General features: G+C 36.0%; 1 protein-coding gene across 9 annotated transcripts in view; it reads right to left on the bottom strand.

Moving 5' to 3' along the window:
• Window positions 1-14,592, bottom strand: part of FOXJ3 (forkhead box J3) — a 142,236-nt gene that overhangs the window by 27,421 nt on the left and 100,223 nt on the right. For 5 of the 9 annotated variants that reach the window (XM_025983740.2, XM_072723655.1, XM_025983741.2 and 2 more), the window contains one exon: window positions 9,781-9,882. The exons of the other annotated variants lie outside the window; for them this stretch is intronic. In XM_025983740.2, the coding sequence (XP_025839525.1) occupies window positions 9,781-9,882 (102 nt within the window). The remainder of the gene's footprint in view (window positions 1-9,780; window positions 9,883-14,592) is intronic. 9 annotated transcript variants of the gene reach the window in all.

Genomic DNA, 14,592 nt, shown 5'->3' with positions numbered 1-14,592 from the left:
TTAGCCACTCACACTCTCTCCTATCCATGCTTAGTTATCTACCACTCAAGCAAGAAATCTTGGACAAAATCTTAATAGCTTATTTTTTATCTGCAAAGAGGATAAACATCTTTATTAAAATTTAACATGTACATAATAAAGTGCACAAATGACTAATTTATTACAAAATGGGCATACTTGTACAATCACCATGTAGAACAAAGCATGGAACAGTTCTCAAACTTCGATCCCAGAACATTTTTGCAGTCTTAAAAATTGAAGTCAAGGAGCTTTTGTTTGTGCTGTTATATCTATTAATAATTGGCATATTATATACCCCCCAAAATAATAATTGGAATATTATATATTAAAACAAATTTTCATTTATTAATTAAAAATAACAATTATAGGGATCCCTGGGTGGCGCAGCGGTTTGGCGCCTGCCTTTGGCCCAGGGCGCGATCCTGGAGACCCGGGATCGAATCCCACGTCGGGCTCCCGGTGCATGGAGCCTGCTTCTCCCTCTGCCTGTGTCTCTGCCTCTCTCTCTCTCTCTCTGTGACTATCATAAATAAATAAAAATTTAAAAAAAAAAAAAAATAAAAAAAAAATAAAAATAACAATTATAAACCCAACTAAATGTTAACATGAGAAATATTTTCTGGGGCACCTGGGTGACTCACAGTCAGTTGAGCTTTGGCTCAGATCATGGTCCCAGAGTCCTGGGATCAAGCCCCACATCAGACTCCCTGCTCAGTGGGGAATCTGGTTCCCTCTGTCTCTCCCGGTGGTCGTGTTTTCTCTCTCTCTCTCTCAAATAAATAAATAAAATCTTACAAAAAAAAAAAAAAGAAGAAAGAAAGAAATATTTTCTCTCAATAAACAATATTAGAGTTTCCTTGTTTTACATTTTTTGTAAATCTCAATGCCTGGCTTTTAACAGGATTAGATTCTCTTATCCACTTTGTATTCCATTTGCTGCAATGAGCTGTTTAGGTGGAACTATACAAAGAAAAACCAGTATCACACATATATATATTTGGAAAAGGGAAGAATATTTTAACAGGCTTTCAGATTATTGTGAATGGTCTTCACCAAAATATGCCAAGTCACAATTTTTTAAAGATTAGTTACAATGTGGATCTGAAAACGCATCAATTTTTCCTACTGTTACATTAAAATCATCTGTTCTACATTGTACTTTGAATGGATCATTCATCCAAGCATGATTTTATAACATTATGCACTGGCCATTTGGAAAATACTGATTCAACAAGTTATATAGATCTTCCGAATACTGACATGTTTCATTATACAACATTAAAACAACACACTTGCTAACATGACCAGTGATTTCTTTAAAAAAAAGAAGTCTTTAAAGTCTGCTATTAGACTCATTATGATGGATAAAAGTTTTCTAAACTTCCATTTTTTGCTTAAAAGCTCAAATTTTATCATTGCCAAAGGATACTGTCAATTATTTTCCTTGAGGCAACAAATTCACTTTGTTCATTATCAAAAAAAATCTGCCAAATACCGAAATCTGAATAATCAGTGTCTATTATTCTTTCACGTACAATGATCCATGAACAAAAGCAGCTAGCTCCACATCCGACTCAAACAACCACACAAGAAGGTTGCTCTTCCTTGAAGCAACCACTGTACTTCAGCATGTGTTTTATGAATACTTTCCATTTCATCATACAGAATATTAAGACATGTACTCAAAGGTCACAACTTAAACTATTTTTCCTGCTTCACCAAGGAAATCACTGTTAAACTAGTAACTTGTTTAAATCATTTATTAATTCTAAGAGTTTATCTGTAGATTCTTTTGAATTTCCCATATAAACAATCATGTCACCTGTGAATGACAGCTTTGTTCCTGCTTTTTCCAAGTTTATTTAATATTTGTTTCAGGGGCAGCCTGGGTGGCTCAGCGGTTTAGTGCCGCCTTCAGCCCAGGGCATGATCCTGGAGATCCGGGATCGAGTCCCACATTGGGCTCCCCGCGTGGAGCCTGCTTCTTCCTCTGCCTGTGTCTCTGCCTTTCTCTCTCTTTCTGTGTCTCTCATAAATAAATTTTTAAAAATCTTAAAAAAAAAGTATTTGTTTCATAACACTTCCCTTCTCCTCTACCTGCCTGAATACTATTGTCCTATATTTTACTTCTACATGTTTTACACCCACAATGTATTTTTTGTATTTTTGCTTTAAATAGTTTATTGTCTTTTATGAAGAGATTTTAAATTAAAAACAAACAAACAAACAAAAACACCCAAAGCTTTGTATTTACCCACAGTTACCATTTCTGGTTCTTAATTCCTTTCTGTAGATATCCAGATATCTTAGTTGTTAGCCCAGCATACTAATATTCTATATACTTTCTAGTCTTTTCATATGTTTTATTTTGTCTGACTTTTGTTGCTCTAATCTTCAATAATCTTTCCTTCTACAATGTCTAATCTGCTGTTAATTCCATCCAGTTCATTTTTCAAATCAGACATAATTTTTATCTCCAAGAAGTCTGATTTGGATTTAAAAAACCTATATCTTCCAAATGTCTATACACATGTTCAACCTATCATTTTACTCCTCCATGGAACACAACTATTTATAATAACTGGGCTTTTTCCAGCTTTACGAGATATAATTAACATATAAGTTTAAGGTATACAATGTGTTCGTTTGATACACTTATATTCTGCAAAATAAGTACCACCATAGCTTTAACACCTCCATCACCTCACATAATTGCCATTTCCTTTTTATGAAGAGAACATTTAAGATCTACTCACCCATTCATTCATTGATAGGTTACTTCTAGATCTTGGTTTGTAATTGTTTGCTGTTTTATACTAATTCTATCATCTGTGTTATTCCTGGGTCAGTTTTGCTGTTCTCATTATATATTTTTTTAACTACTTTTTTGCCAGCCTGGTAATTTCTTATTGGATGCCAGAACACTGGGAATTTTACATTGCTTAGCACTGGATATTTCTGTGTTCCTATAAACATTATTGAGCTTTTTTTTTTTTTAAGGCATAAATTTCTTTGACAGAGCATAAGCAGAGAGTAGTGGCTGAGGGAAAGGTAGAAGCAGACTCCATGCTGAGCAGGGAGCCCAGTGTGGGGCTTGATCTGATCATGACCTGGGCCGAAGGCAGATGCTTAACCAACTGAGATACCCAGTCACCCCACATTCTTGACCTTTATTCTGGAACACAGTTAAACTATCTGACCACAGAAATAAAGTACTGATACATGCTATAATACGGCTGAACCTGGAAAATGTGTTTAGTGGAAGAACCTGGAAAATGTGTTTAGTGAAAGAAGATGTAACAAATTATGTATATGATTCCATTTATATGAAATGTCCAGATTAGGCAAATTCACAAAGTTAGAAAGTAAATTAATAGTCACAGGAAATGGAGAGAAAAGGGAATCAATAATCAATGGTAATGGGTACAGGCTTCTCTTTCTGGGGTGATGAAAATGTTCTGGAATTATATGCTGGTTAATGGTTGCAGCACACCCTGGTGAATATACCCAAAACCACTAATTATAAACTTTAAAAGGGTATTTTTTACAATGGTCTCTAAATTACATCTAAAAAATTAAAATCAAAATTTAAAAGTAGAATTACCTAAAAACAGATCAATCTTTCTGGGTTTTGCTTTGAAGGTACGTAGATAGGACCAGAGCAGCATTTTAATCTAGGGCTAATTTTATTCTACTACTGAAGCAAAATCTTTGAATACTTTACTTAATGACCTGTGAATTATGAAGCATTTCACTCCTGTGTGAACAGTCACTATACCTGGCCCTATAGAGTAGCAGTAATTTCCCCACTAATACTTGCAGGTGATTCTTTCTCTAGTCTTCCTTACTCTTGCACTGATAAATACCCAACTGAAGAATCGGATGGCACCCTCAGTCTATCACTGTAATTTTCTTTTGGTACAGCTTTCTCCTCTCTAATATCCTCCTGCCCTGGGAACTTTAGCCACCTTGGGGATGCCATGATCTCCCAGCTCCACTTGTTCCACTCAGGGAAACCTTTGAGCCTTGGAAACTTTGTCCGGACAGGAAGCTAGGACAAGTTTAGGGTTGACCTTGTTTGTTTACAATTTCTCACAGATCACTGTCCTATGGCCCAATCTCTTAAAATCCATTGTTTCATATACTTTGTCAGTTGTTTCAAGTAGTGGAGTAAATTTAGGCCCTGTTATTCCACTTTGGCCAGAAACTTTATTAATCTTTACAAAGAACCAACTTCTTGTTTGTTGACTTATTTTTTATTATCTTTGTCTTCTTCAGATTTGTTTTGCTCTTTATCTAGATGCTTAAATCATTAATATTCAATCTTTCTTCTCTTCTGGTACACAAATTTAAGGCTAATACTTTGACTGCATTCCTTCCACAGGGTTTCATATTTCTGTTGGTCATCAATTCAAAGTATTCACTAATTTCTATTAGGATTCTTTCTTTGTCCTTGGGTGATTTATAAACTATACTGCTTAATTTTGTAAACTTTGGAGGATTTCTGATCATCTATTTGCTCTTATTTCTACCTTAATTACACTCTGCTGAAAAATATGCACTATAAGGTGTTGGTCTTCTGAAACTTGCTGAGACTGCTTTTATGTTCTAGCATAAATCAGTATTACATGATCAATTTTGGTATATATTCTATATGCACAAAAAATGTATATTCTGGGGGCAGTCAGTTGAGTGACTCTTGGTTTTGGCTCAGGTCATGATCTCAGGATTGTAAGATCAAGCCAAGTCAGGCTCCACACTCAGCACAGAGTATGCTTGAGACTCTCTCTCCTCTGTCCCTCCCCTCCACACTTTCTTGCTTTCTCTAAAATAAATAAATTTTTTAAGAAAAAGTATATTCTGCAATTGTTAAGTGTACTATTGTGTGTGTATGTGTGTGTGTGTGTGTGTGTGTGTGTGAGACTCACCAAATGAGTCAAACTTCCTAATTTCCTGGTTCAAACCTTTTATATCTTTAGTGGAATTTGTTTATGTTCTAATTTTGATCTGCTGCTTCTATGAGTTATAGAGACATATGTTAAAATCTTCCTCTTTGGTCAATGACTTATCCATTTCTCCTTTTAGTTTTGTCAGCTTTTGAGGCATATATAAATTTAGTATTCTTATTGAAATGATCCTTTTTCATAATAAAGTATCTTTGTTTTCAGGAGTGTATCTTGTCCTTTAAAAGATGTATCTTGGGCAGCCCTGGTGGCTCAGTGGTTTAGTGCCGCCTTCAACCCAGGGCGTGATCCTGGAGACCTGGGATCGAGTCCCACATCGGGCTCCCTGCATGGAGCCTGCTTCTCCCTCTGCCTATGTCTCTGCCTCTCTCTATCTTTCATGAATAAATAAAATCTTAAAAAAATAAATAAATAAAAGATGTATCTCTTGCAGGGCACCTGGGTGGCTCAGTCACTTAAGTGCCTGACTCTTGGTTTCCACTCAAGTCATGTTCCAGGTTTGTGAGACTGAGACCCATGTCAGGCTCTGTGCCCAGTGTGGAGTCTGCCTGAAATTCTTTCCAGCTCCCTCTCCCAACTCACACTCTTTCTCTCTAAAATAAATAAATAAAATCTTGCTCGTGCACGCTATCTCTCTCTCTCTCTCTCTCTCTATATATATATATATACATAAACACATACAAACACACATATATATACAGTCTGACAATCTTTGAATTTTAAGTGGAATATTTCATACATTTACATTTATTTCCTAACATAATTCAATCTAAATATTCGTTAGTGGAACATAATCTCAGGGTTGGGAGTTCAAGCCCCACACAGGGTGTGGAGATTACTTTAAATAAAATCTTTAAAAAAAAAAAAAAAAGAAAGAAATTCAAATTTTCAGACTCCAATCCAATGTACTAAACCAAAAATTCTCAGGTGAGGCTCAGCAATCTGGATTTTAACAAGCCCTCCTAGTTATTGTGACATATGTTGATGAACCACTGCCCTAAATATTACAACATGCTCTTGCCTTAATACTTTTACTACTTCCCATGCAATGCAAAGACTTTAACTGTAAATACAGTTGATCCTTAACAACATGGATGTGAACCACATGGGTCCATGTATATACAGAATTTTTTCAATAAATATAGTACAGAGGAACCTGGGTGGCTCAGATGGTTAAGTGCCTGACTCTTAATTTCAGTTCAGGTCATGATCTCAGGGTTGGACATGGAGCGTGCTTAAGACTCTTTCTCTCTCCCTCTCCCCCTGCTCCTCCCTGCCTTTAATTAATAAATATATAAATATATATATATAATAAACAGCACAGTTACTGGGGCACCTGGCTGGCTCAGTAGGTAGACCACGCGACTCTTGATCTCGGGGTTGTGAGTTCAAGCCACATGTTGAGTGAAGACTTTGATTTAAAAATATAAATAAATAGGGGTACCTGTGTGGCTCAGTCAGTTGAATATCTGACTTTGGCTTGGGTCACGATTGGGATCCTGGAGTTGGGATCCTGGTGCTGTCTCTCTCTCAAATGAATAAATTAAAATCTTTAAAAATAAATTAATAAACAGGACAGTAGTGCAAAAATGTTTTTCTCATAAGATTTTCTTAACACTTTCTTTAGCTTTATTGTAAGAATAACAGTATATAACATACAAAACAGGTATTAATCAACTATTTTGTTATTAGTAAGGCTTCTGGTCAATAGTAGGCTATTTATTAGTTAAGTTGTGGGGAAGTCAAAAGCTTTATGAAGATGTTCAACTGTGCAGGAGGTGGGGCGGGGCCTTGGCATCCTTCAACTCTACATTGTTCAAGGGTCGATCATATTTCTTCCTGCCTTACCTGAATACTGTCATGTATTTTAACTTCTACAGTTATTTTAGACTCAAAGGTATTGTACTATGTAACAGAACTGCTATTGTAAACAGTCAATACATACTTAGCTCTATAAACAGACATACTTTTTTGGTGTCCTTCATTCTTTCAGCACAGGATAATTTCCATCTATCTAAAAAATTAATTCCCTTTAGCTGTTTAATACTAGTGTACTAGTAACGTATTCTCTCTGATTTTTCTTTGGCTGATAAGGTTTTCTTTTGATTAATCCTTCTTTAGGTTCTCAGAAGTTCTAGAATCTGTACTGTGTTATCTTTCATCAGTTTAAAAATTTTAATATATTGTTTCTTCATTCCTTTTTCCTCTCCACTGAACCTAATAACAAGTTTGTTAGACCTTTTCCGCTCTCTCCCACTGATCTCTTAAGCTTTCCTGTGTTTACATTGCTTTTCTTTGTGTTTCAATCTACATATTTTCTACTGACAGTTCTTCCAGTTTACTATTCTCTCCTCTGGTGTACCTAATCTGCTATTAGACCCATGTATCAAATTCTTAATTTCAATTATTATCGTTTTCAGTTCTAGAGTTTCCTCTTGATTCTTCCATACAGATTCCAATCGCTGATAAATTTTCCATGATTCAACTATTTTCTTACAGTTATTTCAAAATCAGTATCTAGTAGATCACTTGTAATATGTTTATGCTGTTTTTCCTTACCCATTCCCTTGTTATTTATTTGGTCCTGTTTTCTATTATGTCTACAATTTTTGACTGAAAGGGAAATCTTACTTAGGAAAATTTGTAAAAACTCACGATGATGTTATTTCTTCCATAAAGGATTTAGTTTTCTTTTGGCAAGTTGAAAAATATTAGCGACCACCCTAGTAACAATTTGAAGCTGGTCTATTTTGGTTTACTCTTACTCACAGAAGCCTTCTGAGGTACTGACTTGAAAGCCTGGAGGGTTTACCATAGATCCCTTCCTCCTTGAAGATCATAAACAATAATTTTGTTCCCTCCTTCTGAGACTTTAAATCTGAGTAGTGAAAAATCCACTTCATGTTTCTATGCCTAAGCCCAAATACAGGAGTTAGAATTAGTAAATGCCTTAAGTCAATATTACTTGCAAGAAGTTGAACTCACTACTGAGATTCACGAGGATCTCAGTCCTCAAGTCATGGCTGTTTGATAGCTTCAAACTCCAGTTTTCATCTTCCTAGCCCAATGACTGGTCTAGGTGTCTGCTTTCTGTTCAGCCTCTATGCCATGCATTGAGAACTGAGAAATGTCTCAAGGGAAATATGCATGGCTTATCTCAATGTATTTCCCTTTTTCCTGGGATCTTCGCCCCTGAAGTCCTGGCTTTTCTGTTCTCCAGTGTCTTTCCCCTCTTTTTTATTGGTAGTGGGGATGGTGGTATTTTATGTAGATAGAAAGAAGGATTAGTCTAATCTAATCTAATAGTAGCTATTCCATCATATTTGGAAGCAGAAGTCTGAAAACTCCAGCTCCTTTGACCCCCATATTATTTCATAATGAAGTCCGAGCTTTACTATTTCCTGATTGTTTCCTAATAACCACACTATCTATGTTTAGGCCTCAGTATCTCCTACTTGTACTACTGCAAAGAATAGTATTGGATATTTCTGATTCTAACCCATGTGCTCCACCAGAAATTCTCAAGTTTAGTTGGCACCATTAGGGATGATTTCTTAAAGTACATATTTTTAAACCCTATCCATAAGTATAAAATAAATGAGTTGGCAGGCCTTCAGTAAAACCTTAGAATTACCACCAGCCCCACCAAACACACACATACACATGCCTTCCCGAAGTGATTCTGATAGAATCATTCCATGAATTGGTATTTGGAAAAAATCAATACTCTATACCTCAGCTGCCAATTTCCTTTCTGAATTGTAAATCCGATCAGCCACTAAGATGATAATCTGCTTGTATTGGTTTATTACCCTTCTACAAATAAAAAGAATCTATGTATACTGTATCAGTATAGTTATGTATATACATAGGTGTATGTTTATGTGTGTGCATGATAAAGTGGAAGAGATAAACCAAAAACCAGTGTAAGTAAGGGGGAAAGGAAGGGAGGGTAAAAGCAAGGTATGAAAGTGAGAAGGAGCATGACTGTGAGACATATATGGCTTCAAGATGCTCATGGTTTAGTAAGGGAGGAAATACATGCATAAAACTTAGCTACTTCATGAACCTCCCAGAGACTTTTTAGGTTTTAAAAGATGAGCCTAAGAAATTACTTTGTAAAGAAGAGATATTTATATCCCACTAGGTATCTAATGACTTGCATGAAATTTTGAAGTTCTGACTCTTGCTTCAAAAGGACAGGGAAGGAGAGGGGAGAGGAGGGGAGGAAAAGGGAAGGGAGGAGAGGGAAAGGGAGAAAGAGAAAAAAAGAGAAGGAAAGGAAGGAAGGAAAAAAACAGCAGACTACTACATACTATCTCTGGCTATGCACCTACACTTGAATATGAGTATCATGAAATAGGTTGACCACCATTCAAAGAACTCTACGAGTTTGTCTAAATTATTCATTTTACTGGATAATGTTAACTCCTTGGGAATCTGAAAATCTTTTCTTCAAGCACATATTTAGAGGGGTAATTAACGGTTTTTGAAACAAATTGATTCAACAAATTACTGACTAAAAAACTCTATCAATAGGAACTGGCAGTGGCAAGAATTTAAATTAAATAGAGCTTCCCAATAAGCATCCTCCAACTTCTTTAGAGAAATATTTTCTTCTAACTGTGTATACCTCAAAACATTGTGGATTCAAGCTTTCAAGCTCCCATGTATAGGATAGCCAAATTTGTATCATCTTTAAATGCAATCATATAAAACTCTATTGTTATTATAAAGGCAAATTAAACGTATTATTCAATGACATTTCAAAAGTGTTTTAAAAAAACAGAATTACTTTGTTAGTCACAGTGTTGATTGCCAGAGTTGGAGAGGCACTTCCCGAAATAATACACTCCATTCCCAAAGAATCTGAATCTATGCTATATGGAGTTGAGGCCTAAAATACAAGAACAAAATAAATAATCATTAGCTTATATATCCAGCAACTTTAACACAATTTGAAGGTATTTCATCAAATTCTCCAACATTCAGCTTTGTGCTGTTTCTGAAAACATGAATTTAAATCCTTACTGAAATCTCTTGTACTGTATTTTAATATGGTACTGACTTGATATCACAAAGTCCATTGGTTTGGCTACTTTGAACCAGCTCTTTTAACTGACTGTGGAACAGCTGAGCAAAAATCCTAAACTTCTGTAGTAGAGACTGCTAGCAGTCATCTAATATCCATTTTCCATCTTCTCCCTTTTAGTAATAAAACCTTATAGTTATTGACTTATGGCGGCTCTGCTACTACCACCTTTCCAGGCCTCATTTGCAACCAGTTGTGGCCATGTGACTAAGGTGTACAAGTGGCCACGTAACTAACTTGTGTAAAGCAGATGTGAGCAACAGTGATATGTGCAACTTCTGTCTACCTTTTTGAAGAACCTGCTTGTCTTCCACTCTGTCTTTCCCTCTTATTGTAGGCTGGGACACAGATACGGGGTGGTAAACTTGCTTAATCAAAAAGCCAAGGGAAATACCCTAGGAACATCGAAAAGATGAGAAGAAACAAAAACATCTGAATGAACCTGTAGAACACAGCTGGTTGGTTATCTGTCTAATCTATCAGCTCTAATTATGTGAAAGAAATAAATTTCTGATTTAAGGTTCTCAGCTGCTTAATTTTTCTTCCTTTATCTGTTAGTGCAATAGAACAGATCTGAGTAACACAACTTCATACACATTGTTTATAGAGCTAACATGGAGGTCAAAATTCTACATTTAGAATCCAGGGTATAAATGGTGATAACTTCTTTTTTTCGTAAGAGATGATTTATGGCTTTGGTGAGTACTCAAGAGTGTTCAACTTCAATGCCAAAGCTGAAGAAGGATAGACATAAACAATGTGTGGCTATGATGCTAGTTCCATGTATATTCCTCTTCTGCCCGCCCCCCCCAAAAAGCCATATATGGTCCCAAGTGAGGATGCATTTTTAAAACACCACACTGAATGAAAAAGAGGGCAGTTTCACCAAGACATATTTCTAAGATTAATCTACTTATCACTTAATCCCTCATCATGAATATTTTTCTTCAGACAACTTACAAAAGGTAGGGACACGCAGTTTGATTGAAATGAAAAAAAGAAAAGGCAAGCCCCCGCCCCCCGCCCCACCCCATGTGAAGATAGAATCTAGCACTTTTGTGCTGGGTACATGGGTACACATTGAGAGTGAGGCAAAAGTGGCAAAGGGCTTCAGAAATACAAGTGGAAGAAGTACAAAGACGATTTTGTCTATGCCTCAATTCTAGTGCCAGTCAACTTAGCTAAACCTGAATTAACATATAAGATTACTTTAAAACACTGTATCTCATGTTCCTCTAACTTAACTGAGTCATCTCCAATCCCAACTACTGGTTCACTATTTCTCACTCCTCGCCACTGGTAGGAAGAAGCAAGCATGTGTCTGTATGATGGCATGCAAATTATTCAACCTTTATGCTCTTTCACCCATCTATAAAAAGGAGGATTATGTCATTTCCTTCAGAAGTCTGTTAAGAGCATTAATGAAATAATTCATGCAAAGCTCTCAGCATGATACCTGAAACACAGTAAGGGCCAGCCTGTTGACTACTAGAACATATCTGCTATTGATGCTGAGGATCTTTGAAACAGAGGGATATTTAATAGTGATTGAGAAAAGGGACAGATTTGATATGAGACACTGTTTTCCTACAAAGCTAGATTCATAGCTTCAGCTATTATAAATCAGATGGTAAATTTTAAAAATCTTTTAATTAAATATTATTTATGGACACTTCAGTCTGGTTCAATCTAGAGAATAAACAACACTCTCTTTACAACATGCTTTGATATGCTCAATAGTGTGGCATATATTTTTACTTACAGGCACACTGACAGACAATAAACAGTCTGATTAATAAAGCCAGGGGATCTAGGTATCCCAAAATGTATCTTGATAACTGTTGTTATTGTAGCCAAAACTCAAATTCTGGACAAAGAAAGCATCAATGAGTCTAATCTGGGGGAACCAGTCAGTTTATGAAAGATCCTTTCTGGCGTTTCCTCTTACTCCCTGTCAAAATCAAAATCCTACCCATTCAAGTTCTACTTCCAGTATGGTGGTGTGATATCCCAGAGAACAACCTTCTGCTGGTAACAACTACAAACTGGGTGGAGGGGGGTGAGGGAAGGAGGCACAGAGCATAAGATGACAACAAGCAGAGGATTCCAAGGAGTAAATATATTAGGCAGATATAGAAAGAAGTCAAAACTTGGAGACACTAGCCTCAGTTTCCTGGTTTCTTGCAGCTTTGCCCCAAGGCGGGGCAGTAGATGTGGAGGTAGGTAGCTAAAGTTGTCTTTCTGTCAGGTGGAACTAGGGAAAAGAACCCAGGTAAACACTGCCAGATATCAAAGAGAGAACAGAATCTGAACAGGGTAGAATGTCAAAAGGGATACTCTAATACTATGTATGAAACACCACACAAGTCACAAAAGGCTGACCTGTGACTATGCAAATGCAGACTAGAAAAAAGCAGACAGACTTACAGAATCAGACCGAAATTGGAACCACTGTCCATAGAAAAGAGAACTTACCAGTTTGAGACTAACATGGTTAACTGCCAGCTAAAACAGAAATACCAATATTCTATGGAAGATTGTAACAGAATCCAGAATCTATAAAACATTATTACTTACAATGGCCAAGATACAATCCAAAATTACAAGACATACAAGCAAGGAAAAGACAACCCACTGTCAAGAGAAGAGATGATCTATGGTAGCCTACCACAAGAAGACTGAGATATTGAAATTATGAGACACAGACTTTAGAGTAGCTAATTCTAATCATGCTCAATGAGATAAAGTAAAAAACAAAAACGAAGCACACTTGAATGAAAACATAATAAAGCAAATCTTAGTGGAGAAAATAAAAATATAAAAAGGAACAGAATCAAAATTTACAAAAGAAAACTACATTAGCTGTATTTTGACAGTCAGAGGATAGGCTTAATATTAGAATGGAGATAAAATAGTAAAGAATCTGTGAACTCAAAGGCAGAGCAACAAAAATTAAAGGACCAAAAGAAAAAAGATTGATTAAAAAAAATTAGAGCATCAGAAAGCTATGGGATAATCTCAACGGTGTAACATACTTAGAGATCAGGAAGGAGAGGAAAGAGAAAAAAAAGAAAAAATATGCAAGGATTGATGACTGAACACTTCAGAAATTCATTTAAAGACAAATGTATATATTTGAGAATCTCATGGTAAACCTCCATAAGACCTATTTTTTAAAAAATCCCACTTGGATATATCATGATTGAACTACTGAAAATTAAAGACAGAAAGCAGCAAAAGAAAAATGGCGTATCACATATAGAAGAACACTGATTGGAAATGATCAGATTTCTCATAAAAATGATGGAGGTCAGGGCACTTGGGTGGCTCAGTCAGTTAAGTGGCTGGCTCTTTATTTCAGCTCAGGTCATTATCTCAGAGTCCTAGGAAGGAGCCCCAAGTTGGGCTCAGCACTCAGTACGGAGTATGCTTGTGGATTTCCTCTCCCACTGGCCCTTGCCCTGCTCATTCTCTCTCTCTCAAATAAATCTTTTTTTACTTAAAAATGATGGAGGTCATTAGAAAGTAAACATCTTTAAAGTACTGAAAGAAAAAACCTTTCAATCTAGACTGTATATCATAGGAAAATATTCTTTAGGAAAGAAGGCACAAGAAAGACATTTTCAGAGAAACAAAAACTAAGAGAATCTGGTGCCAAGAGACCTGCATATATTGCAAGATAGTTCATTAGGCTAAAGGTAAATTACAGCATAGGGAAATGTGAACCTTGAGAAGTGAATTAAATAAAGCACCAGAAATGGTAAACATCTGGGTAAATATAAAAGCTTGTTTTCCTCTTAGGTTTTAAAAACAGTATGATTATTTAAGGCAAAATTTGTAACATTGTCTTACAAGACTTCCAATATATGCAGATGTCATACATATTACAACTAGAAGGAATGATGAGAAAAGGGGCAAAAGGGACCCATGTGGTTGGAAGAGATTTCTGCATTTTATATGAAATGGTAAATTATTATGTCTGAGTAGACTACAAAAGGTTAGGAACATATACTGGAATTCAAATATATAAGTCCCAATCTATAGCTAAAAAGCCAATAGATAAATTTAAATAGAAACCTAAAATACACCTAAGTAATCTAAAAGAAGGCAGGAATGGGGGAAAGAAAGGAACTAAAAACATAGAGGTCAAACAGAAAACAAAATGAAGACCTAAATCTAACAATATCAATAATTACATTTAAGTTAATAATCTAAACCTCCACTAAAAAGATTATCAAAGATACTAAAAAAGAATCCGCTAACTGCAGCCTACAATAGTCACAACTTCAAACATACAGACACAGAGGAGATGAAAGTAATACATGAAAAAATATATACACTGTAAACAGTAAACATAAGGATGAAATGACTATATTAATAGCAAATAAAACAGACTTTATGACAGAGTATACCAAACGATTAAAAAACACTTGATAGGGATGCCTGGGTGGCTCAGCAGTTGAGCGCCTGCCTTTGGGTCCTGGGATGGAGTCCCACTTGGGTCTTCCTGCATGG

This window comes from Vulpes vulpes, chromosome 10, assembly GCF_048418805.1.
Source record: "Vulpes vulpes isolate BD-2025 chromosome 10, VulVul3, whole genome shotgun sequence".
NCBI classification, from domain to species: Eukaryota; Metazoa; Chordata; class Mammalia; order Carnivora; family Canidae; genus Vulpes; species Vulpes vulpes.
Note: the sequence above shows the minus strand (reverse complement) of the source record. Positions and strands in the feature narration are given on the sequence as shown.